Here is a 27320-nt window from a genome sequence, read left to right as displayed (position 1 = left end):
GCTCTAAAGAAACTTTGTGTGATCAAGCAGATATTCTGTCCTTGCTTTTACAAGAATTATGGTATGTTTCCAAACACCAGAAACTTGATTCTTAAAGACGTCATGACTGTGAAACAACAGCAAGAATGCTTAATTATTTATTAACCCCTTAAAACACATGAAAAGCCTCTGTCAGAACAACAGTTTTTTTCAGGTAGCGTCAATGAAGAAGTCTCACACAGTTCACTGGACGTAAACATCTGTTTGTTAGTACAGACTACGCCATGTTAGCACATCACTCCAGACATTGAAGAAAGTGTCTCAGTCCGGTCTTCCTTCGGCCCCACTTTGTGACGTCAGCAATGCGGCTGTACAAATATGGCCGGACCCCGCCCAAACCTGTACTCGGTCCTTACAACTAAGTAGAATAACTGCAACACGGAACAACACAATCTGTCCACTATCGACAAGTGAACGTTGATCAGCCTGCAGATGGTGAATCATCAACACCATTAACACCAACTTTCATAAAATGCATGTTTAGTGATCTCTTCCCTTGAGGCTTCTGAATCAAAATTCGGTGTGCATTTTTCTTTTCACAGATGCGAGCTCCGTGTCCCACCCATGTTTTCAACCACTTGATTTGATCATCACAATATTTCGTGAAGTGTCCTTATTATGAAGCTGCTCGTCACCTCCTCTTCCCCTTACAACTACAACGTGCAACTTCCTCCACAATAACTGAACAGTACATTGCAGGGGACACAGGAAATTACGCCACGATCTAATTCAGTGCCAAGTGCAGATAAAAATGTTCTAATACGCAGAAGACTTCATGTAGAAAAATAATTCATCATCATCACCCGAGACATGAGATTCCCACGGCGGTGAAGATGTCGATTACAGTCTTCCATACTGAAAAAGGAAACAGCTTGTGTATCCGAAACGCTGGTCTACCTACGCATTAACATGGTCAAGAGAGATAACGCGCGACTAGGCGTGACCTGCTATAAAGGCGAGACGAGAGGTCAACATAAGTGGTAAATACGAAGATGATTTTCAAATCTGTATCTAAGCGTGACAAAGCGTGACTAGATGTGACGTACTGCAACGGCGTAACGAATTGTGGCCATAAGTGTCCAAAGTCACAAAGATTTTCAAAACGTTACGTAACCAAACAAAATCCACTAAACAAACTTAACTAAACCTGCCCCTAACCTAACCTGTCGTATTATTCACCGCTTCCGCTGCTGCTGTCCACTCCATTATCTGCAATTATAATGCGTTCAATAGCGTCTTCGATTACGCCTTCTTGCTGCATGCATTCTCCCATTCCTCTTGTCCAATTTCTTCGAATCTCTGGATACACAGACGCTCGACGTCCTTAATTTTAAATGTTGTGTCCTTGCTTGCAACCCATTGTTTTAAATCTGCCCAAATAAGTTCAATGGGCTTTAAATCGGGATGGTACGGCGGAAGTCTCAGCACAGTACGTTCTTTGTCTGCTAAAATCTGATCAATCACATGATATTTGTTCTTTGACTAATTTAATTTGATTAAATCGTACAATTGATCTTTCAACACGTCACAAAACGGGATGTTTATTTCCAAAAGCCAGGCTCTCATTTCGTCCTTCTTTGAGTAAGACGTCGGTGGTTTGTCTGTCTGAGTGTTTTGATAAGAGGCGTTATCAACGACCAGAAAGGAGATTGCATCGAACAGGTGGCATCTTGTTAACACAGCTCAGTCACAAGACGACAATTATCAGGCTTCTACACTTCTGCACTGACAGACGGAAACTCCTTCCTTCCTACACTGAGCGGTCCGCATACTGGGCACTTCCTACAAGGTCAGCGGCCATAATCGGTGGATCCAGTTCTACGATGAAATCAACAGAACTGTGACATCAGCATCATTCTTGGAAGGCAGGCGAGTTGGGGCGATGGATGGTGGAGTCAGAAGTGTTTAAACTCTCCTTTGCAGAGCGCGGGGAGCAAATGTATAGTGCTGGGAAACAACACACCGATCTCACTGAGTATTTCACTTGGAATTTTGAAAACGTTTGCTCTTGACTCCAGACAGGGCCGCGCAACAACAACAAACATTGTGCGCGACGTTTCCTTATACTTCCGTTTCACGTTAACAAAAGCAGCGAAGAACAGAGAAGCGACAACAACGCAGACCAGCGAGGTCATCTGCGGAGTCTGAGGACTGTAAAAGCGGCCGCCAACAGCCTCTGACGCCCCCAGCTGTTAGACCAGGGAACTAATCACTAGCAACCATGGTTACAGCGTCAGTAGAGCCGAGAGCATGCGTGCGGTCGGAGAAGATGCGTGTGTACGTGATTCTATGCGTGTGCGTGTTGGTACAGAGACGTGTTTCGTCTGAAACGGTAGTTTCAGGAACAGACAGGCCTTGTGACGCACTGTACCGTGATGGCGTCGAAGCATATTTGGAGGAAAGGTGGCAAGATTGTATTGACAATTTTGAACGTGCGTTGTCAGTCTACCGCACGCTGAAACAGGCGACCGTGAACTGCAGAATCAAGTGTCACGAAGAGGGAGATGAATCGCGGACACTCATCGCCCAGAAAAACATCGACGATCTTCAGTTTTTTGAGAAGACGGTCAGGCAAACGTTGTGTTTATTGAAGTGCGGCAGACATAATCCCAAAGGCGGACTGAACGGATTACCGAAAGACGTTCAAAAAGAATTCGAAGTCTTGAAGCCGTACGAGTATCTGCAGCTATGTTATTACCAGGTGAGTAAAAAAAAGCCTTCTCAAAGTATTGAACCAGACTTCATTCAGTTTGTAATTTCACTGTGGCTGTGTTCGGCCGAAAATGTCGTACGCTCGGAATCTCTAAATTGGTGGGGTTCGAGAAAAGACGATCTCTGGCGACCTGCCCGTATGATTCTCTTAATAAACAGCGATTATTTCCTTAAACGTCGTGAACCATTTGATCTCTGTAACGGTGAAGTGATATGTTTTCTTTGCGGTACGGACCGAATTCTTAAATATATTAATTTCGCCTTCAGAGGGTTAATTAGCGTTGCTGTCCTGCGTGCGGTTGATCGATTCTCTTCTAATGCAGCGAGGACCTCAGCCGAATGCCATGCTTTTAAAGCTGTTCATGTACACGATTATCGGCCACGGGCAGTCAGCTCACAAATTTGCGACGGTAGTCAGAGGCAGTTTACGAAGTAGGCTAGCGAAATAGAATACCCCTCCACCTCCCATCCAAACTCATTTCCCGTTGTCTTTTTCATTATACTGGATTCTGAATGCGACATGACCGGTTTGTAATGGGAAGATTTTATCTTCGACTTGGAATCGAAAACTCGAGATGTCAGGAAATGGAATTGTACGGCTCTGTCTTTTTTCTTGTTTGTGAAACTTTTCTGTTTACACCAAGAATTAAAATCTCATACGCATTTTAGGTAGGCTGTCTGTCTGCGAGTTCCAAAGTTTTCTTTTGAGATCGTTTCATAATTGTACGTGCACCTCTCAGGTGTCAGAGATGGGGGTTAGAACCTGATGCTGACAGCTGTGACGACTTCCCGGGTTTCTGACAACCAGACCTCATCAACGGTGTGGTCCATAGTTCAAAGTCTGTTCACTAAAAACGCGTTAAAACAAGTTTTCGTCAACTTGCACAATTTTGGTAGGGAAGGATTGAACTTCTCTTTCTCTTGTTATTTAAAAACACATTACGGAAACATCTACAAACCGAACATCTCACTCCTGCTTCTTAATCGTGGGGTTAGGTTAGGTTCCATCCCATCGCCGGACCGAGCATTTGAAAGTAGCAAAGGAACCAAGAATAAATGAACACGAATCCAATTACGTACACCTTAGAGACGGTTACTGAAATAAACAGTTGGAATGCCGAGATTCTTCCCGCTTAATAATCCACAATAAATCAGATCACATTCTGAAGCCGAAGTTAGTCTAAACAATAATAATAATTAAGAATTCAGTCCGTACCGCGAAGAAAACACAACTCTTCACCATAGCAAAGATCAACTCGTTAACGCGGTTTAAGGAAACGGTCGCTGTTTACAGTGAGGATTGTATGAAGCCCTAAATGCAAAATGAAGAGTTCCCCACTGTTGAAGCAGGTGGTACATACGGTTACCACTGGGTTCTCACTGACCTGATATAGGCTGTTCATATTACTTTAACATAATCATGAATTTGCAAGTTTCGAAAGTTTCAGAACTACGAGTATCCGAAGGCAAGAGCTACTTTCGTTCCCAGCTCAGAAGTACGCAATGTTCAATGACAGCTGCGTACAGAACCAAGATAGGACAAACGACATTCCCAGCGTTGGGGCTGCCTTAAGCGTTCAGTGCCCAGTGCTCCAACAGTCATTTTTAAACACGGGTTTCGCACGATTCTCGCTGTAAACAGCGATTATTTCCTTGAAACAGCGTTAACCAGTTGATCTCTGTAATGGCGAAGAGTTGCGGTACGGACTGAATTCTTAAATACTGTTGTTTCGAAGGAGTTTGGCTTCAGATGGCTCAAACCGGGTTGGTTGGCGTTGGCGCAGCTGGCCAGAAAACACGGGACGCACGTGTGGGTGCAAACCGGAAATCCAGATGTTGCGCCACCGTGGTCTGTTTATCGCAACATTCTCTGCTCTTTGCACTGTAAAATCTGCGTGTGGGTGGCATCCCAAGTCCCGCTCCTATCACGTGTAAAAATATCCACGTGGCGGTGTCAGTGCGCTGAGGCCGACAGAGAAGATGAACTTACTGAAGGCATATAAAGCGGGAAAACGTAATTTAGAACTCAGTGCATCGGCTGCCCCATGGAGCAGTCATCCTTGAGACGCCGACCGTCGCTCATGTAGTCAAGAAATACCCCGCCTTTTATGGTTTCATTACCGTGTTCACAAAATCCCGCCACCGGTCCTTCTCCTGCGCTAGATAAATCCAATCCTCACCCTCCCAACGTATTTCTACGTCTCGATGTGTTCCTCACAAATTAACGCTCCGTAATGGCAGACTTCCGACGGACTCGCGCCGAGTGGTTCGCACCCCGCTTCTTATTAGGAAGGTCGAGGGTCAAATCTCGACTCGGAGACCGACGGCCGTGACGGATGAGTTTCGTAGCTTTCGTCACTAGATAAGGCATCTTAAACTAAGTCCTTACAGTTCATTCATTACTCATGAACCTTCCTGTACCGTCGGAGCTACTCACAGCGTGCTGACGTAAAAAACGAAATAAATGTTGCGCTTCAATGCGTGTGTTTGGAGAGAGAGTTCTTCTTGCTCATGATGTGTCCCAGTCTGGAGCATCCAAACCCTCTGCTTTAATCTAGTGCACTGACGTCATTGAAAGTTATGCCATCCCGCGTATCCTGACAATCAAAGTTTCCGGAATATTAAGATATTACTGTTGTTATGTTCTGACACTTCAATTATCCACCGGAGTCATCGGAAAAGCAGAGGGGGGAGAAGCCTACTGCAAGGCGTTCGTTCGACTCAGTGTTGTGCCAAGGTCTTGCTGATAAACGCGCAGTTCGTTTACGAGCAGTTAAAACAGAACAACAACCGCGGGTCATTCTCTTTTTTTATCTTTATGGTCTCTTATGTTGTTTATAGACGTGAGACGTCAGCGCCCCCCCCCCTCCCCAAGCTCTCGGTCCACCAGAAGATTTTAAAACAATTCTTAGTCCTCAATCGACTCTCGGAGCTTCTGGGGAACGTCTGGTGTTACACGGGCGACAGACCACGTTCTGGGCCGACTGAACTCACAGCACGTGTCGGAGTCACCGCAGAAAAACCTAAAATCCTGCTTTTAGTTTAAAGTGGTCTTGTGTTCTGTTCGTTATGTCCTGTTAATATCACGTCCAATTAACCATTTGCGTGATTTTCCTTTCTTTCGACTCACTGCAGTGTTCATTTTTGAAGAGAGGGGTTCAACCCTGAAGATGTACGCGTAAAGTTCCTCCGTAACGGTGGTAACCACCAACAAGACAACACCAGAGACGGTCGGATGCCTTTGCTCTAGTCACGTGGTCACCTGCTGACTAATGGCGATTAACATTTGCAGCAGACAAATGAGGCTTGAGTTCAGACACGCACAGTGATTGCGAATCTAGGTTACTATGAATGAGAGCGATGAGGGTTAGAGGGGGGGGGGGGGATGATCGCTCTGCTTCAAGGGCGACAGACGTCTGCTGCGTGGCCTGTAGCTGGCAAGAAGAACTGCTCACCGCTGTCAAAGAACACGGCGTGGACCAACAAAACCAAACGTTGCGAAGTCAAGGACGTCGAAGAGATGTGAATGAACCGCGGGAGCGAAGTGTCTGGGGCGCCCTGAAGACCACTGAAGCTAGCAGCGAGCGAGTGAGCGAGCGGCTTGGAATTGTTGCCCAAGCAGAATACGTACGAAGCATGAAAAAGTCCAGACCCACACAGAATATTTTGATATTGAACGTTATTCGCATATTTAATACACAGCCGTGGACTGCGATGAATTTCCTATCCAAAACATGGCGTGTCAGTGTCTCACTCGCGGGAGGCCACGTCTGAGAGAACACCCAGGTGTTACACCCAAAGTAATGCCAGTGACGACTCGACAAACGTATTGGTCATGTAACGTCGATTGGTCTGGCATCTACGAAGGTCGATTTGGAAAGGACAAGCGAGTAGTCGTGGTATTTTTTTTTTGTTACAAACATCATTTTAAATTCGCCGAGACACAATCACCGGGGTGTGACTGTCAGATCATCTTTTTCCACTCTGCTCTTGGCTCATGGATACCGGGACAAAGGGGCTGGAGCTTAAAGGTCAGATGCCGACGTTAATGCGAGGAACTGCAACCTCCACTGCTTCATACGTCTTCATGGCGTGTTGCTTGCCTGATCACAGGGGCAGAACACCTCAAGTATCGACGTAATCTGCAACTAGGCAGGTCCCATATGTTTGCTGACACTGCATCAAGACAGTCACCAAACGGTGCAACAATATTCACAGCAAGACATGAAATCCCAACCTCACCGTCCCCGTGAATGCCTTTCGATTCATGATGACTGGTGAATGAGATGCCGCTGTGACAAACTTGGCGTGTTTTCAGGTTCTTAAGTGAGCGCGTGTTTATAGACGAAGAAAAATCCTAAAACCAACTAAAACATGTAGTCTACAAAGAAATCGATCTTCATTGTCGACTCTCAAGGTGTAAGCGAACCATTTATTTACTGCAGCAGAGAACATATTTCATGATAATCTTAACTACATGTGTAATATAATTACAGCGTGCAGCAGAGAGAGAAGATTAACGCCGTCTCTCTCGTGGTCTGGTGCCACATAACGCTGCTGGTAAGCCAGCGGGCCGACTACATCAGCACGAATTTCGCACCTCCATATCCGTATATGCGTGCTTACAGAACGTTTAGACCTAAATTATATTTTTTTTAGGATCAGATAGCTGACGTCTTGCAGGAACGCATGCCTTGCTGCAGCCGTTCAAAACTCCGCCCCCTCTGACATTTGCTTGTAGAAAATAGATTTCATCCAGGCATGTGCTGCGATAATGTTAATGGTTTAGCGGGAATTACTTTCGTATGTTAGAATTTCATAAGTTTAACATAACCCGTCTCACTGGCAACGCGTGGAACGTCAGGACTTGGGGTTATTCGTCTTCCGGGCGCTTCCGGTATACGCGTGTCTGTGCGGTGTCCCCCCCCCCCCCCCCGTAACTGCTTATGAGTGTAACATCCCGCCTGAGATTCGCTAACGCGTTAATGTATCATCTCTGATGTACAACAGACAATATTAAACTGATCTCTGAGTCTACAGGAAATGGGCCAGCTTGGCGTGGGCACGCTGTGTTCATCCAAATGAATTTGAAAGTCACCGATGGGCTTTGGAATAAAATCTGCCCTATTTTTTCTGTGTGTGTGTGTTATCTCCTTCACTGTTTGACTGACATGCAGACACGAAGAGCAGATATTTAGCGGACGTATTTAATTTGCGTCGTATTTAGCGAAAGCTATAGCTTCTCACGCCAGATGACTGCTATATTTCGTCCGAAATACTGACACGATGACGGAGCGTCCGGGGTCATGTCATCACATCTGACGCATTTAAAGGCGCTCGCTCGCATTGGCCGTCGTCTTGCGATCCTCCGAACATAGACGACGTCACCTCACCGCAGGGACGGATCAACGTTTTCCTCTCATACCGAGACCGCAGCACATTTTCCCGTTAAGGGAGCCATGAACTAATTTTTCCTCTGCGCCTCAAACAACGCAACAAGCACACCTTCGCACACATTAAGAAGGACAGTAAGCCTTTTTTCAAACACCCGCGGTCTGTTTTAAAATCAACCACAGATGACGCTGAGTCTGTGTGATCTCGATAATTGTCGAACTGTTTGCCATTCTGAGTCCATCCACCTCGACTCTGGAGCATACGCAAGCAAACTACGACAATGGCTTACGTTTCACGAACACTTTTTCCGTGTTTCTGTTATCTATTCCTTGTCCTTAACGCTCTGTGGGCCCGTCCATGTCTGTCTGTCTGTTATGTCGTCTATCACGTCGTCCAAAGGTCTTGATGTGGGTAGATGTTAGCCCCAAACCCCAAGCTGGAGGACCTCCCGTCACGTGCGGTCTGTGACTGTTTCTTCTACGTATCCTCAGCCGTCTGTTCCATCCATCCGCAACCTGAGGCAAGTGACCCACTTAACACGTCCTGCAGTATGATAACAGTACGTAATTAAACGAGTCACGTGTTCCACCCGGACCTCAGAAGCCCGCAGCGTTACAATAGGACACAGTGAATGGAAAGAGTCCTGACGGATGAGGGGAGATCTGTTAATTTCCGTTTGCAGTTTCAGAATTTAATTTTCATGCCAGGAAGAGAAATCCCGCGAACGAAACAAACGGACAAACAGGTTCGGTTTCGTACCGCGCCTCCCCTTCAGTCCGCAGCCAAATATAATATTTTCATACATCATTAATTCACGAAAGGCACGGTCGATTATCGTGGCCGTTATTTCAAACTCGTATTGTGTACAGTGGAACTCGTTTAATTTCCATTACGACAGGAACGTACTCTGAGTGCGTAATGATTCTACGTTCGATAAGTAACGTGATTCAGTTAGACCTATAATTAAAACCCATACCAAGTAAATAACGTGTTCAAAACAAATCTACAAAAGAATTTGCGAAATGTCTGACATGCATCGTAAAAATGTTTCGAATTCTTAGAAATGGAATATCATTTGTCAATCTGACCCGATCCTGAGCCACTTTCGACCCTAAGAACCTCTAAATCCTCACGTTTCATTTGCAGACTTCCAAGTCCTTGCTTCGTGCCTCCTCCCCGCCCCTCAAACATCCAACATCCCATCTTAGAATAAGCTTCACAGTTGCAATGCGGGAAGTGTGTTCCCCTTGTTACGCGCCACAGCACACTTCCGCCAAGAAGACCACAACTCGAAACGTCTCTGTCTTTATTCCGCTGAAGCGAACGAAATGGCGTGATTCATGGCATCATATGATGACGTAATGCGAACTGCCGGCCGGCAGATAAAGGACAGCGTCCTGGTTACTGATGCAAAAGAAAACAAACCTCGGACAGTGAGGGGAAGTATAAGCCGAGTTTTTCCTCAGTTCCCTCGCAGAACCTCTCACATTTAGCTTCGCCTCCTCTCGGAAAATTCCCGTTGTAGGCTTTTAAGGAAATTGAACATTAAACTTAATGTAGAAGAACTCAGTTGGGTGCGACGATTACAAAATGTCCGTCTCTCCCTTCGCTGGCGTAAGACAGACGACAGCTGAATTTCTGAGGGCAGGTGAAAGACTTCGTTACAGCACGCGGAACCTAACCTCGTACCTTGGGTGAACGAGCAGGAAACAGTTTTACCCCCCCCCCCCCCTCGCGGAAAGATGCCCCGATGATGGAGACGGCAGTCTTCCTACAAAGTAAACACTACCACATAAATGGCTGCCTTAAACCGTGTTCCACGATGAAATGAATTACATTCGTCTTGACTGTTTCCCAACAATTCATCCATTTTCCCTGTCCGCGTAGCGTAAACTCTTCAATTCCATAAGCCAACATCGTACGGGGCAGGAGTGCAAAGTTTAATTCTGTTTGCATAACAAAGTTGTCCGAATACCACATTTACAATTTCCATTACCTGATTCCATTTTATTTGCTGTGTTTCAACAGCACTTATTTCGATAGCAAAGTTTCTCTCTCATTCTAGTTTACCGCGACGAAACCCCTCGACCACCCCCATCTTCTGGGTTGTAGCGCCGTGTAACATTGTCAGTGGCAGTAATGGGGTTATTTTGCTTATTTGCATTGATGTTAATGTCTTTCAGGTATTGCTTTTGTAACCATGTATTCATCCCCCAGGATTGAGAGAACAGTCAAAGCCTCAAATTTGTTGCTCAGTTACGCATTAAAGTCTGGATCCTCACCTGCGTAGTTACATTTAATACCTCGTCCGTTTTCAGTTCCATCTACTTCACTAATAGCGGGTTTCACTTTGCTTTTCCCCCCCAATGGGACCGCTAATTACTATCATCACGTGACGCACCTTCGACTTTTCTTACAGCAACGAATGTGGAAGTACAGTATTGAAATTAAGACAAAACATTTCGTATAAATTTCTATTAAAAAAAACACTGCCATCTTGTGCGAAATAATAAAATTTGGCCAACATCCCGGGCGAAAACGACATCAGGGCACTTTAGAAAACCGCCATTCTAGGAACATCGTACGTCATTCGAAACACGCTCATATAAAATATATAATAATGCCTCACGCGGAATCTGTTAAATGCATTATGTACCTCAGGGGCAAGGTTTGTCTCGGGTACACAGAAGTAAACACCCTGTAAAATGGCGAATAGATGGAATAATAATAATAATAATCTGTACTTACCAATTTTTCGATGGAAATCTTTGGTGTGCACGTCAGTGTTTATCGATATCCAACGTAGTACGTTCCTGTATGAACACGATAAAGAATGTTTTAGGCTAAGACAGCACTAACACTTTCTTGCTCGGTACAATTATTTGGTTTCTTTGTGACTTTCTTCAGATCCACTCTCAACTACAAATGGTTTGGTATAAAACAGGTTCCCAAACTTTAATACCTTGCCCCCCCCCCCCCTTCCAGAACAAGTGCAAGCTAACAGATTTGACATAAAATCTAGCTATGAGTAAGACTACTAAACTGCCTCAACCAAGCAAAGGATGTTAAAAATGTTTCTCCACATTTCGTTAAAAAAAGTTTTTCATACAAACAACAAGGCCCCCCCTCCCTCCCTCAGAAAACCACTCGCGCGCCCCACACTTTGGGAACTTCTGGTATAAAATACTGCAAAGGTCCACGTTGAAGCACACACCGATAATACCAAAACAGTCTCAAGGCGCAGATATCTGTCACCTGAACCACAAAGTTTGTGAAAACTGTTAAAGCACAGTATGTGGATATACTTCGACAAATTGCACACTAGTAACATGACTTCCTCTATTAAAGTTTCCGACGCTAACAATGGCGGCCGAGTCTTTGGACGCTTCATAGCATCTACTGCCACGTACCCTCACGAGCCAATCATCTTCAGAGAATACGTGTATGACAATTTCTGTTGCATCAAGCTTGAAGCTTGTGTGTGTAATATCTGCGCCACCCTCCCTCTTTGTGTCGGTCACTTCAACCTGGGACGAGATTTCTGAACGTCACTTATCAGTAAAGCCAACCTATCAGAGGTTAAAACTTGCCAGGACGCAACCACAGACTACATTGAATTATATGGGACTTAAAACTAATTACAGTGAAATTCGTGGTTGGTAATATCCCTGTAAAATACATTCCGTAAGCATGCATTGAGTTTCAACAAAATCTGTCAAACTACCTACATAAATACACATAAAAGTTCGCATAGGTCCATATGTAACATATCCTTTTAAATAATCGAGATAAATTCAATATTTGGCAATACTCATGCAAAGACCTCAAAACTAAGATAAAAATACCCAATAGTTGCAAAGTTATAACAGAAGACAGCCAACTACAGATTCACCGCCGTGAAAACCTCAAATCCTACAAAGTTAAAAAATTTAATTGAATATTAACAGTACCAAACAACTTAATATTAGATGCACATCAGAAGATGAAGTTGTGGCTTACTTGAATCTCGGCATGTTTATGTTGCGACACGTGCCACTCACACCTTGTCATTCACATTCAATACGTATCACTTATAAAATGATTTAATGAATTTCGTTACAATAGATCACTACAGTAGTTTACCACACAGTATAACAAAGAACATTAATTAATTAATTAACAAAAATTCACTAAGCAAACACAAAAATGAACCCACGCGTAGCAAAGTCACGTCCACCACACAGCCGTTCTCTAATTCTGCAAACCGAAACTATCGATATGGCGCTAGTGGTAGCGTGAAAAAATACACCCATTGCAATGTAGATATTTTTTATGTTAGCAATAAATGTTTGGGACTTTTATTATTTTGTCATTTGTTTGTTTTACAGCATTTTCCTTTATTAATATAAAAACTAATTCTTAGTTTCGTTTTGCCTAGGACCTGTTGCGAGACTCGAAAGTTGCCGGACCATGTTTTCTCTGACTTTCAAATTTCCATACTAGTTTCGTTTCTGGGTTTGTAATGAAATTCTTATGCTGAAAACTAGGTTAGCAAAACTACACGTGTCAGTATAACATCCTCTTGAGACAAAACTTTATAAATTTACCGACGATTCGGATGACCTTGGTGCTTCCATCTTCAAGGTAATGAAGTACGAAACTGATATACATAAATTATGGGCGGGCAGGGAATGCCTCGAAAGTGCAAAGTTGGCCGTATTTGTGAGGGACCTAAAGGAAATTGAACCACTGGGGTTCATAGTCAAGGGAATCAGGAAAGCATCCCTGGCATACATTCTCCCACATCCGCCTTCGTCCTCCTTAACCAAACTGCGAGACACCAGCAACACCACAATAATCATCGTATGACTTATTACCAAGTATTGCTTGACTTGTAGAACAACTGCCTTGAAATCACAATTATATAAACTGACAGACATAATTCAGTTACTTCCACTTCATTTCAGAAAAATTTGCTACAGAAAGCAGCATCTGCTGTTTTTACCTACCTTGTGACCAACCCAGAGAGTGTGGTTATGCAGGAAAATCTGAAATTCTATTCCAATCTGCCAGAGGTGGATATAAATCAAGTGGTTAATTTTGAAGCCAAGGTAAGGACTCATGTCAGTGTTACGTATTATTAAATCATAATATGGATCTACAAAATATGTGAAACAAGAGACAAGACAGTGCCCGTGTATGTCAGTCTTCTCAGTGGTAATATCTCATGGAATTGTGGGTAGACACCAACATTTCGGAGAAACAGATTGTCTCCATCTTCACGGTTAAGTTTCTCTGAAATGTTGGTATTTACCTACAAGTCCGCACAACGGAACAACCTAGAAGATCAACTTTTTCACTATAAGAACATGAAATGTCATCTCACATGCAACATTGTGTCCTAATGTATACAATATATATATTGGCTCAAATTCAGAGAGTTTTGACTTATTTTATGAAGGACCCAATTTCATGTTCTTATGAGAAATGCAATGCTAATTTTAAAACTATCATATTTAGTCAAACATGTTGTCGTCGTTTCTCGGCACTACAACCCTGTTGCAGGTTTTCGCCACCTCCTTTTCGAAGGTTTCTTGGTCTTGGTCGCGCGTGAAATAGTGAGTGACCAACCCACTGATTAGTTGAACATGCCCTTCTGTATAATTTGCAAAGATTTTTTCACCATCTGAATTGCAAAAGAAATTTCTCTTATCATGTTTTAGGTCTCCACAGTGGTGATCTGCCTTAGAACGTGATGTAGTCTTTGTGGTTATGATCCTACAAGACCATGCAATATCATCACCACAATCCAGTTTCTGTTATGCTTAAATATCGTAACACATTAATGTATTTATCAGTGTACACATTTCATTGTGACACTGAGTCCAGTTAGCATTGTTATGAACAAAGTTCAGTTATACAAATAACTTATTTATAATTAAGGTAGACAAACAGTGGTACAGTTTAACATAAGACAGCCATGAAGTGTATGCACAGACAATTCTGCCGTTGAAATTTAAATGGGTGTACCAATTGGTTTATTGTTAAGCCTTTAAAAATATATGCATCATGTTCACAGAATTATGTTTCCCTGTACATCCATGGTTCAGAAGCTTATCAGCATGAAGATTACAAGTCTGTTATTAACTACATTGAGGAATCTCTTCAGGATTATCTCAGAGGGGAAGAGGAATGCAGAGCCTACTGTGAGGGACCATTTGATCAAGGGTGGTTCCCAGATTTTGTTTCATCTATTGCTAGTAAGAAAAACATATACTGCAAGTTAAAATCTTGGCTTACAGGCCAAACATCCTGACTGAGGGTTATTTTGATATTCCTTATTTCTTCCAGGCAGATGACAGGACATACATAACCTTAAATCAGGCTATGACCACTTCCTTCTTCCAGGCAGATGACAGGACATAACCTTAAATCAGGCTATGACCACTTCCTTCTTCCAGGCAGATGACAGGACATACATAACCTTAAATCAGGCTACGACCATTTCCTTCTTCCAGGCAGATGACAGGACATACATAACCTTAAATCAAGCTACGACCACTTCCTTCTTCCAGGCAGATGACAGGACATACATAACCTTAAATCAGGCTACGACCACTTCCTTCTGTATCACTTCCAACTCATTAAATCAGAAAACAAAGTAACAGGTCAAGCTGTGTTAAGAACATACTAGCTCAAAATCTGAATCATGCCAAATTACCATGACACTAGCGCAGCTTCTCAGGAATACCAAGGAAAATACAAACTGATGTGGAAGTGGAGAAATTTTTGCACTTAGGAGCTTCATAGTTTTCATTATTTATCTGGTAATGTTAAGGAGATTAAATAAACAGATGACTGACACGGTAGAATATGCAGTACCTGTGATATAAATTATCATTTAATAGTTGAAAGCCCCACGGAAGAATTGTGAGAGTTTGCACTGAGTATTAAGAGAATTAGGTTGTAATGGATTGAACTGGCTCAGTATAAGGGCCAGTGGCAGGCCTGGTTATCACAGTGGCAAACTTTCTTAACAAAGGGAATTTTTCACAAAACGTGTAAATGAACTATGAGAGAGAAAGTATTAATACACAACATTCTTCTCACATATTTAATGTACGTCCTTGCAGATCATTTTACCTACAGCCTCAAGTGCAAGCGAAGATGTCCTGACAAGTTGAATTCTCTAAATGGAGAAAAGCACGAAGACCTCCTAGCAAGCCACTATCACTTTCTGCAGTTCGCATATTACAAAGGTTAGGTTTGTGGCTATACTAAGAACTGTTAAATTAGATTGTATGTTTGTTAAATTTATTTAATCTTATTCAATTCTCTGTTTTCAAAGTTGGAAATGTGAAAAAAGCATGTGAAGCTGTTGCAAGTTACCTGATCTTCTACCCTGCCGATGAAACCATGCTGAATAACAAGCAGTACTACACGAAACTGCCACAGGTTGAAAAGGATTTCTTCGCGCCGAGAGAGGTAATATCGAGGCGCGCGCGTGAACATCAGAATTAGGTCGAGGCAGTCCCCATGCTTACAAGTTGTTGTTTTCTTGGAGACGGTTCATAAAGCGACTCGCTGTTTCCCAGAAGTGCGGCGTTATAATCGGGGCTTACCTTCCTGAACCACCAAAAAATGGGCCATTAAGAATTAGAAATAAAAAATTCTATTGCCTGAAACACACATGCAACAGAAAATGGCAGATTAATACATGTGCTATAAAGAACACAAAAACATCTTTTAACAGAAGTATGTCCTGCAAACAATGTTTTGTTCTTTAATTGGTGAAGCAGAAAACACTTTTTCCCAAAGTTTTAATCTTGAATTTGTTTCTTCCGCCGCAGACATTCACGTGGATGTCGAATATATTTAGTCACGCAGACTTCCAACAGAAACACGTGTTGACCTGATCTCAGTTGAATTCGCTGTTGTTTTTGGTATAATTTTATGAGAATGTTTCAAGTACTTTTGCACTTCTCTACAGAAACCAATATTTCTTCTTCAGGAGGCGATCAGGTATGTGAAAAGGCAGGAATATGAAGTCAAGCTCCTCGATTTCATCGAAACAGAATTTGTTTTCCAAGATGGCAGTGAAAATAGAACTGATGGCAATGCAACAGAGGTAAAGATTTTTGTTTATCTCAATGATTTGTTTAGTTATACGACCAGTTCTCACTGTGGGTCCATTGGAAAAGTTCTATGATTCAGTATGGACTGGAATTAATTTCTAACGACAGCATTTTCTTTTCAGAAACTGTATAACATCACAGTAAACGCAGAAAAAGTAATAAAATTAAATAATACATAACAGAGGTTTGAAGCTCTTGCATCAACGTGATTACTAAGAGTTCTCATTGGCCGTTATTGTATTTTCTAGTGCGTAATTCCATACATAATACGGAATGTAGCCAGCTATGATATGTGTAACTTTCAGAATTGTCCAACATTTTGGCAAACACTGCAGTTGCCGTCTTTGAGACGAGTGATGGTCATTTTTTGGAAGGGCCGGCAGTAGTGCGATGGATTTGATGATGCTTGGGAGTTGTGATTTCTGATAAAAGGCAATTAGTAATGACTGATCCCATATTTTAAATGTAGTCGAGTTAACATTCTCTTCCATATGCTGATATTTAATTCTGAGAGTTACTTTCTCTTTTAATGTGTTTTAACGTGCAACTTTTGTGATCAATTTATTTTTCTACATAGAAATTCTGTGTTTGAAATGAATTCTATAGCAACTGCTTTCTTCATATGTTTTTTTGTTTTTGTTTACCATGTCGTACTTATCATATGCGCAGACTATATTAGTCACTGGCTCCTTTATCCTCTTTAGTGGTAATGTAAGTCTACATAATTCTCAAAATACACAAATGAAATGGCGTGGTACTTCGGTGTAAAGTTTTCAGGGCCAGAGTATTTAATGTTGAATAAGGGCCGCCTCGTTGAAGTTACTAAATTACACAAATGTTTGGCCGAAGTATAGTGTATCCAGCACTGAGTATACCTTTCAGTCCTCCCAAAAATATATATCTGTTTCAACACAATAAGAAAACTTTAAACTAATAACAGCATCGTCTAACCTGATTAACCCTGTTCCCACGTTTCACTTTTTCTTACATTTAATAGTAGACTCGGCACAAATTTCCGTGAACTACGCAATTCTGACCTGACATGAGCACAGGAGGTAACAGAGGTGGATTTTCCGTAGTTGCCCTAACCCCAGTGCGGTTTTAATAACTTTAACGACGCACAAGTTCATTGCTGCCACTTTTTCTTTGGAGTTTAATTGCTTCGCTGCTTCAAAATGTTCTCGTGTCGCACGAGTATCGCGCGTCCTCCTGATGAAGAAGATAAGCAAATGTAAAATGGCTGTCTAGAAGTCCACTTCTGTTTCTTCCCATCAGTTTGCTACACCCAGTGTCACCACAATACAAGCTTCAAGGTCACAGAAAAATCGCGCAACTTTGCGATGTGAACAGTGCGGCTCAGGCGAACTGTTCTTCTCACTGCGTACTTCATTATCTCATAATTCCTTCTGAGAAAAATGGCTCTTTACCACAGAGGTAAAAATATACCCTGCTACAATTTATGTTCTGTGCATCCTCACTTACGAAATGCAGGTGAAGTTTCAAACTGTGTTTTCAAAAACCGCACGGCAATCAATCTTAGTTTCAGTGCTTGGTGATATTGCACCAACAACTGGGATCACATCACATAATACAACCAAGTATTAGTTCATTTGAAACCTTCTTTTTTCTCTTTTAGCTGTTTAACGTGGACATTTATGTTACTGAAATGTTTTAAAAAAATCCTCTTATTCCGACTTCTAATGGCAGATTCTCTAAATCTGTCCAGCTGTAACGGCAGAGGATGTTTCAGGGCGATGTTCCACATCGCACACACCAGTTTAACGTACGAAACAAGATACTGCGAACTTGTTAAAATTAATAAATAAGACTTCACGGCCCAGCGGTTCTACAGGTAGTGTAGCAAAGTTGTACCGCTAACTCAGAGCTGGAGGCCTTCATGTCCTTGAAGCTTGCAATTTGGTGATGATAGGTATAATGATACAATATTATATGGTTTCAAAATATTTCTGAGTACCGTCTGCAACTGCAGTAATTATTATAATTTAAACATAAAGGAAATGGGAACATGGTGCTCCCAGTTTTTTGACTGATGTAGATTTCCCTGTTTGATTGCAGGATGAGTCTTCCTGACTATTCAGGTTCACCATACTCAGGAAAATGTAGGCTTGTCACTCTTTTTGGGAAGTTGTCCAAGCTCGGCCTGACGTGTGGTGCTGCAAGAAACAATAAACTTTTCAAAATTGTACTTCAGCTAAGAAAATTAGTATTCATATATCAAGAATACAAAAATCACAAAAAGTATATTCTAAATGTGAATTCAACGCTAATAATGACACTGAATCAGAAAACACATTTAGTTATGCCATTATATTTGGTTAAGTATTGAGAAACATTTTAAAGTGTACTCTTAACTACATAATGCCTTAGGAATATAGATGCTGTGAATCTGCTTTGCCCGCTTTATACTGGTCTTACAGTGAGTCGTACTGTCTGATCCCAAATTGTCAGATATAAATAAACGTATTCTGACAGAACACGGAGGATGAAGGATGACGCCCTGCCCACGATTGTGAGAATATTTCTTCTGTCACCACATGGCCTTGGCACAGCCTTTACACATTTAACTTGTTTATTTACACCACAGAAGTATGCCTGTATTTAGTTTCACACTTGTTTTTTTTTTTTTTTGTTTGTTAAAATCTCTTTACCTGTGCCATGAGCAAAACTGGCATAATAAAACTTCCATGCTTCCTCCAGTTAACATTTCTTGGCTTGGTCTAACGACACGTCAATACTAACAAGATGAAATGTAGAAAACAATACTTTCTCATTACATTCTCCATGTACATAATATTGTATTTGGAATGGGCTATCCCTGTTTTGGAGAATGAACACGATAAAACTTAATAAATGTATCCACAGAAATTCAAGGTTCCAAAGAGCACAGTTTGGAAATTACTATCCGAATGTTGGGGAACAATTTGTTTTGTCACTGTACGACAGCAACAGCTGTTTGTAGCTCATCGTAATGCACGGATCACGGAATATCACGAACATCCTGCTCCCATTTCACTAAAAACTTGATAACTGCCCTAAAAGACCCAGAAATCTGTAACACCCACACAATTTTATTCTTGAATTTAGGCGAAAACTTTTCTTTAGAGTCGAGTTCATATCAGACTGAAATAATATTCCACACTGCAATGTCGGTGTACCACTGAAATTTGCATATTATAAAATAAAAGACCTTTTCATATTTGCCTGTCTCACAGTGATAAAGCGAAACAAAGATACAGAAACTATGAAAATAAAATAATTATCAAAGTAAGTTTTCTAGTAACGTGGGTGTACCTCTTAAGCAACAGAAAAAATGTGATATGTATTTTGAACCAGAAATTGAGAATAAATAACTTATGTAACTCAGTATAAGATGCAACTTTTATTCAAAATACCAGGAAACAAGACAATGAATTTAGGCTGATCCCGATTGTAATTCTCAAATGTCATGTATCCCGCACATAACCAACACCACGTACAGGAGATGAGAAGCTAATAGCATGCTTCACTAGTCAAGAAATTCCCTGCCTCCATTACCACATGCGCAAGAACCTCCCACCAGTCCCTATCCGGAGCCAGAGGAATCAAAAATTATGATACAGAACTTCCTTGCACTTACCACGAGTTCTGAATGAAACTGCTACTTATCAAGTGCAAGTGTTCATTTCATACCTGAAAGACGCCACAGGCAAAGTTTATAATTTAATGTCGATGGCTTTTATGGAACACGCAAAATTTTGGAACATCAGACAAAGAACAGAAATATAAATAATAATCGACAAAGAAAGGGCCATCAAACACACAGCACAAAACCAGCTAGGTGTTACGAATGAGGAAAACAAGGGCTTGATAGCGGTTACTGAGCCTTCTTCCTGCTGTCCCACATCTTCATGGGGCTGTACCCGGGCACAGGGACAACTTTTTCCTCCACTTATTACTAAAATATATTGCCCAAATTCAGTTTTTGGAAACAGCAATGCGCATACCTGAGAGGTGGGTATGATTCAGAGAGTATTTCTCTAATTTCAGAATAAATCCTGCGTATCCAGAGCGAAGGACAGTATTATTATGGCTGCTATTTCAAAATTAAAACTTTTCCCACCACCTATTATCAAGTTTGAGTGGCCCAAATATGAAGTTAATATTAAACCTAACACGGAAGAATATATTAGAAAATATAGAGGGAACATGATCAAAGAAAAACTTGAGCATAAGAGCAGTGTTAGAACTTCGGACGAAGAACTGGCGCGGGGCGAGATGAGGAGGCGGAAAGAGCGGGCCGTGGGACAGCTGCGGAACGCCGCGGTCAGGAACGTACGAGCCGTGATGGGGGAAAGGGAACTCCGAGGAAAATACAGATTTGTGGCTGAAGGATTTGCTAACGAAAGTGAATGCAATAAAATGATGGAGCTGGCACAGGTAATACTTTCTTGTGGTCTGTTACGAATTTCATATGAGACTTGTGCGCACGGTACACTTTCATGAACAACGTGATCTAACGCATTTCAGGTGGCGGCCGTGCAAGGTGATGGATACAGCGGCAACAAGTCGCCACATACAAATTTTGAGAGGTTTGAAGGAGTTTCGTTAGGAAGAACTGCTTTGGTAAGAATGAACCAGTGTCGGATACCAAATACTTGAAATTTCCTGATAACACAATCTGTTTTTGTTCATGCCACATCCTGCAATTTGCAAATAAATGGCAACACAGCGTCTCCAGGGGTCAGTCTAACTTCCCCTTTGCCAAACTCTTATTTATTCCATGTTAAGAAACCTCTCAAGCCGACTTTAGAAAGGATCGCTGCCACATACATGTCCGCACTAGTCGTGAAGAAGGAACAAGTGCCTCACACTATACTTTGCGTAAATAAAATGGTTTTTCAACGTCTGTGTGTCAGCATCACAAACGGGAAACGACGGCCTTGCAATTTTTCACTGAAAGAAAATGTCCGTTTAACCAGGTTCTGTTATATAAAAGATTTTATTGTTCAAAACATGACTTGCCTGTAACGTCTTTGAAGCTTTGTCCGACTCCTCCCACGTGCAGTTTGCTTTGATACTTATTCTGTTAAGTTGGGGGTTAGTAGATTATAAGGGACAGCAACTGTAAATAAGGGATGTGTATTAAATTCAACTCTTTCTTCTTTGCATTTAAGATTCAATGATCGTGCTAAAATGAGCGCAACACATTCCGAGCGTCAGCACTGCTATATTCAGCCAAGTGTTATTTAAAACAAAGACAAAACTGGTATGACCTTAACATAAAAGACTAATTATTGTAACTATGTTTTCAGCTTGTTTATTTAGGTTTGATAGAAGCGGACATATTGGACTTGTACCTAAACTTAAGCGAAATGGGCCGAGACTATTTAGAGAGATATTTCAACCTAAAATCTGAGCTGTACTTCACATACACACATCTTGTATGCAGAACAGCACTGAATGGTACGTAACAGAGGAATCGAGATGCTCCTGAAAAATATTTGTAGCAAACTGGATTTTGGTTTGATATCTCATGTCGTAACACACTTGAATGTTGTAAGGGCATGAGAGGAACCACTAAGAGTCCGCCGTTTCAAACGATCTCCGTAATATCTCCCCATTTCTATGAAAATGTGTCAGGAGTGACTGCATCAGAATGTCAGAGACTACGTGTCACACTGCTGAATCAAGAATCCCAAGTACTGAATGTTTTAGCGAAGTACTTGGCGTTCCTGCTGCTTTGCAGTGATCACAGAATTTGTGCGGGTGGCAGTCGTCAAAACGAGAGAGAGCCGAAAGGAAGAGACGAGGCCTCTAGCAGCGTCTGCTCTGTCTCATTACAATGATATTAGCTCACGTGACTGTTCCTCATGTTTGTTAAGCCTAGGAAAATGGTTTCAGAATGCACGCGGAGAGTGACGAACTTTATGCTTCCCCACCCACTGAAGTGATGACGGTTCACCCCTGCAGATTCTGTGTGCACACTTTACTTGGGAGAACTTTGGCTTAAATCTCAGCCAAGAGACCGACGATGTTTCTCATCGCTTTCCCCAGTCCCTCCGGGCAAACGACGACATAAAATAGGCCATTACCACTTCCTTTCACATCCTTATCAACTCATAATTACTTCGTCAAAGCACAGGTGTAGAAAAGTTGGCCGATGTGAACTGAACTTCTGGTGTAGCAAACAATAATTATTAAAAAAAATGTTGGTAACCAGCTACAAGACCAAACAACCCAAAAGATCACCCCCAGAATATGTAGATTTTAAAAATGCATCAAACTTTGAAAGGTGGAAACTTCCGTCCATTGTCAGTGACATGGTTACAAACTGTCGCCTAACATGTTCTTCCCTTCTGTTTTGGCACGACTAGAATCTCTGAGAAACAGATCTGATATGAGTCACGCCGTGCACGCTGACAACTGCAAGCTTCTCGAGAGTGGAGAATGTCTCAAGGTTCCGCCTGCATACACATGGAGAGACTTCAGGTACATTTCACATGTAGATTCCTGATAACATGTTATTGCGACCCTTGCACAAAACCAAATAGAAATAACATTGCAAGCTGAATCAATTCCTAAATCCTCCATCAGATACAGATCACCAGAACTTCGTAACAGCCATGAATTTTGGTACCGTCACCACACCGGGATCGGTCGTCAAAGTTTTCTTTACTCGAGAATGTTGCTAGCAAAATTACTTGATATTACTGATGTAAAAACGTTGCTGCGTAACAGCGTTTGTACAAAGAGACACTTTTATGAATCCTGGCATTTGATTTCAAATATTGTTCATAATTACCACACCAAATATTGACCAAATGAAAAAAAAAATTACATTAATTCTTTCACTAACGTACAGACGTGGATTTCGTTTTTGAGAAATTCCACAGAAATAAAGAAAGTAAATTATACGCACAGGTATTTTGCTGTTATTTAAGAATTCTAAAATTTGTGTCGTCAGTGGTGATCACAGAATGAGGTGACACACAAATATAGATCACAAACTGATTGGTTATTTAATGATGCCAAATTAAGCGCATGTATGTCAAATTATGGGGGTAACCAAACTGAAAAGTAAGACCAGAGCCTGTCCCGAGATGTCATTATTATTATTTTAAAAAAGAACTCTTTAATCTGTGCTGTGATCAAAATGTAAGGCAGCTACTCGTCAGCGACGCTGATTTAGCAAAACATGAGCGAGGGTGTATCACTGTCTGGAGAACTAATACAAATTGTACTTTCGTGTACTTGCAGCGCCATTCTGTATTTGAACGAGGATTTTGAGGGAGGAGAATTCATATTCGTCACAGACTTAACTGCAAAAAATGTTCAGGTATGTAAAATGATAACTCACACAGATTCTCATCTTACTTGCCAGCTTCCACTGCATGCTCGCCGACACTACGTCTTTATCACGCGACACTTTCCAGCCATTTTTGTTCAGTTTCCTGAAAGAAAAAAAAAGGATTATATGTACAGAGAACCACAATCTTTCTGCCTAATCCAGGCTTCATAACAGAGGTTCTGTTGTGCTCGACCGATGCCCTCAGAATTCTGAGTAGAGAAGTACATGTTAACTTTTAATACATTTCACAGTTTATGGCCCCTAGACGTAACAAGGGCAGCACAAGCACGTAGGAGGCCATTAATCCTTTTTGAACTGAAAATATCTTGGCACTTACTTCACTTTTCGACGAGCGTTGCGAGGTTTTCAGCCCCACATCATTCGGACGCTTTAAGAATCCAGACGAGCGGTGATGGACAGACGTGCTCTTACTTTGCAGAGTCTGGTGAAGCCACGCTGCGGCAGACTGGTCGGCTTTTCGGCCGGGAGCGAGAACTTGCACGGGGTACGCGGCGTGCTGAGAGGCCGTCGCTGTGCCCTGGGGCTCTGGTTTACTTTCAGTCCCTTTTATGAAGAGATAGAACGAGTCTTAGCGAAGCAAGTATTGCTCGAGGTACGACGGGGGGGCAGCATCACAGATCAGCTACTTCATGAACTCGAGAAACACGTACCCGCGGGATCCGGTACTTCTAGAACCGAAGAGCTGCTACAACGCAAGGACAGACACGCTAAGGAGAATTCAAGTCCTCAACAGAAGTTTGGTGAGACACTTGCAAGCAGGAAGTCTCATAAAATTCAAATTGAAAGGCACAAGAATGAAAATATGTGCGATCTATATATGCCACATGAAAATTAGGTGTGTGAGGATTATTAGGTTATGTAAACCATTACGCTACACACATTGTGACCAAAACAGGAAATTGTACCTAATACACTGATAAAAGGAAACAGATATTTCATCCAGTATTACAGAAAACAGGGAAAAATGATCAGCATCTCATTAACATCATCGTCTGATGCGATACGACACGACACATCGAAACCTGCGTCAATGCTTAACGTAATAAGACGTAGTGTAATTTTCAAAAAGTATGATATAACCAGGAAACATTGTATTTAATTGGTGCACAGCTTGAAACATCTAAAATCTAACCCACAGCAAGGATATCATCAGATAAATTATAAAACTGGGAGGAGGGGAAGATTTTTTGGGATAAATGAATCTCCAAATTATGTTTACAACGACCGGCGATGGGCATCAAGTAGAATCGATGCCCCACAGTAAAAGTCTGGCCAGCAGCCCCAAGAAATGTTGGTTTAAATCTTCTAAATTTTAGTAGAGGATGCACAATTTTGTTTGACTGTGTTAATCACGGCAACGGGTTAAGACGCAGCTACGTCCTAGGCCAGCGGATGTTTAGTTTTTCAAATCAGATTCATGGATATGCAGCGTACTTCGCTGTGTTATTTATTTTGTTCTTATACTTACTTTTTTACACCAGTCCTTACAGTCCTGCATTTCATTTTCCCCACGTGCGCACCACGAGGCCTCACGTACGCTTGCTGTATGCGCGGTTCCTCATTCTGCCACAGTATTTATCCCACTGGTTGAAGACTGTGCGCCTGCAAACACTCAGGGTATATAAACATTACGCTTGTACACACGCATTCTCAGACTCTCACACTCGCATGCCGAAGTGCCCTTTGATCTGTTGTATGGAATTTGGTCTTTATGTAAAGGAACGTATTGGCGTTCTATAACACAAAATTTTATCAGAACTAATACGTAAAAAAGCAGAGGCACTATATTATTGCAAGCTCGCAGGCCGGTGTGAAAGTCTGATGAAAGTGTAAAAGGACACAAACTTTCTTTCCAGTAGACTTGCATAAGACATCAATCAATACCTCATAAACATTTGCCCAACTTTCAGAATTTAAACTCCTCATGACGTTAAATATATGTAACTTACTGTCGTCTGTTGCTTTCTTTTTGATCGAGCGTGACTGTGAGGTGGTAGACTTCATTATGAGGTTTGATACTGTGTAAATATTATAATGAAAACATCTTCCTAGTCACTTTAATTAGCGGCAGCTACAGGAAATATTTTACTTGTGTTGGATCTCAACGTATCACCTTCTGTGTTTACTGTTATTTCACTACATGGACGTGTGTTCTTGTGCTCAATCTCCACCGGAAGCTAAACTACCAAAGTCCTGGTCTCAAAATTGGCAATTGGTTAAATTAGAAGTCACATAAACCAAGGTACTGGACACATTTTCATTAACAAAATAATCAGGAACATAGCTGGTGCTCAGAGATATGGAGAGGTTAAAAGAGATTGTATTTGCTCTGGCTTATAGCCGGCTTCAACCACCCAACATACAGACTGCCTTAATTACAGATGTCTGTGTATACTCATTGTTACTGTGAATAAAAATTCAACCTTGTCATGTTCTCTTTATTGAAAGTGGGCAAATACAGATCATCAAAGTTGGGGGTGTTTGACAAGAACATGGTCCCAGACCCTAGATCCCAGTCAGAATATCCCACCTTTGTAGGCAAACTGTGATATTGAATCAGAAAAGTTCACATTTGATATTTAAAACCTAGTGTATATTTTATCTCTACCCCAAAGTTCTATATAGAACATGATCAAAACACATACACTCGTGACTTAAATGAAGCTTTAAGCAGTCTGGAAGAAAATTATAATAAGCTGCCTTTGTAAACAGTTACTTGAAACTGGAAGAACGTACAAATACGTACCCGAATAGAGCCGGCTGTGTATTATTCTCCGCCAATCTGTGCCGCCAAACGACCATAACAAGCAGGTTCTCCACAACACCAGTTTGCAATACCAACATCTGAAAAGTTTCTAGTAAGACACAAAATTTGGGTTTATGCCATTTGCAGCGGATGGACTAAATATCAGAACAATTAACACATATAATAACACGACAACGACTTGTGAGTTTCTACCTGGCAGAGAACAAGACTGATCCGATCACTGAAGGAACGAAACTTCTGGCGCTAGAAAGTCAGAGAAGATACACTTTGCTGCATATTCCGCAATCTGTGCACACGTGACCAGGAAAAGGAAGTACATCTCGTTGACAGCTGATCAAACAACAAACGCTGCAGTCACGTTCAGAGGACTGCCGATGGCAATGCGCTGAGCGTGTGAGCACAATTCATTCGCAACTCCCGCCGAACGTTCACGCAATTTAACAGGTTTGACGGCAGTGGAATGTTGTGCAGACGGAGATAACTGCTCTCGTGGTTACAAGGGAAGGAAGGAAGGACCAACACACAGAGAGAAGCGCCCTAATATTTACTATGTAGCGTCGAATGAGAGGAGGATACTGAATTGGAAAGGATGTGGAGGGAAGCGGTAGTGGCCTACTTTAATGTACTATCCCAGAAATTTCCTGGAAGGACTGAGTAAAACCACGAAAACCCCCGGTCACCGAATACGTTTTCAGAAGTGGCTGCGGCCTGCTTTAAGACTACATTCCTGTGTACACATGGAATGACTGAGGACTCAGTCACAACAGTCAATTATATAGACATTTAAACAGAATTCTTGAAGTTATAAAATGTTTCTCTCCAGCCTCTGAGGCCCCCTAACTGTTGGTAACACAGAAATCATCTTCTTGACATAATTTCGTCATAAAAAGCACCTTTTTAACATCATCACAGCCGTTTCTGTTAG

General features: G+C 41.8%; 3 protein-coding genes across 9 annotated transcripts in view; 1 reads left to right on the top strand and 2 right to left on the bottom strand.

Annotated features, from left to right (window-relative positions):
* Ephrin (ephrin) overlaps positions 1–12261 on the bottom strand; it is a 516038-nt gene extending 503777 nt beyond the window's left edge. For both annotated transcript variants that reach the window (XM_087355747.1, XM_087355748.1), the window contains exons 1-2: positions 12145–12261; positions 10894–10958 (exon numbers count right to left, since the gene is read on the bottom strand). The gene's annotated coding sequence lies outside the window, so the exon portion shown is untranslated. The remainder of the gene's footprint in view (positions 1–10893; positions 10959–12144) is intronic.
* Positions 1893–26055, top strand: LOC110827209 (prolyl 3-hydroxylase 1). 3 transcript variants are annotated; one of them, XM_022058658.2, is made up of 12 exons: positions 1897–2740; positions 13092–13235; positions 14204–14384; positions 15258–15383; positions 15473–15609; positions 16136–16252; positions 20307–20696; positions 20787–20882; positions 21572–21722; positions 22634–22748; positions 23517–23595; positions 24047–26055. In XM_022058658.2, the coding sequence occupies exons 1-12, from the start codon at positions 2261–2263 to the stop codon at positions 24461–24463; spliced, it is 2433 nt and encodes an 810-aa protein (XP_021914350.2). In that variant the 5' UTR covers positions 1897–2260; the 3' UTR covers positions 24464–26055. The 3 variants fall into 3 exon arrangements, with proteins under 3 accessions (XP_021914351.2, XP_021914350.2, XP_087211861.1); XM_087355735.1 differs by lacking the exon at positions 1897–2740 and adding an exon at positions 12650–12768; XM_022058659.2 differs by lacking the exon at positions 15258–15383 and having other exon boundaries at positions 1893–2740.
* Positions 16752–27320, bottom strand: part of LOC110827210 (E3 ubiquitin-protein ligase Rnf220) — a 121339-nt gene continuing 110770 nt past the window's right edge. Inside the window, exons 11-15 of one of the 4 annotated variants that reach the window (XR_015537056.1) lie at positions 25097–25230; positions 23945–24171; positions 23617–23710; positions 21282–21381; positions 16752–18433 (exon numbers count right to left, since the gene is read on the bottom strand). The gene's annotated coding sequence lies outside the window, so the exon portion shown is untranslated. Of the gene's footprint in view, positions 18434–21281; positions 21382–23616; positions 23711–23944; positions 25231–27320 lie in introns of all 4 variants that reach the window. The other 3 variants (XR_015537055.1, XR_015537057.1, XR_002542247.2) reach the window with 3 other exon arrangements.

Source organism: Zootermopsis nevadensis, unplaced genomic scaffold, assembly GCF_977971745.1.
Source record: "Zootermopsis nevadensis isolate Lab colony 2312 unplaced genomic scaffold, Znev_1.0 Znev_ptg000025l, whole genome shotgun sequence".
NCBI classification, from domain to species: domain Eukaryota; kingdom Metazoa; phylum Arthropoda; class Insecta; order Blattodea; family Termopsidae; genus Zootermopsis; species Zootermopsis nevadensis.
This window is presented reverse-complemented; position numbering and strand designations above follow the sequence as displayed.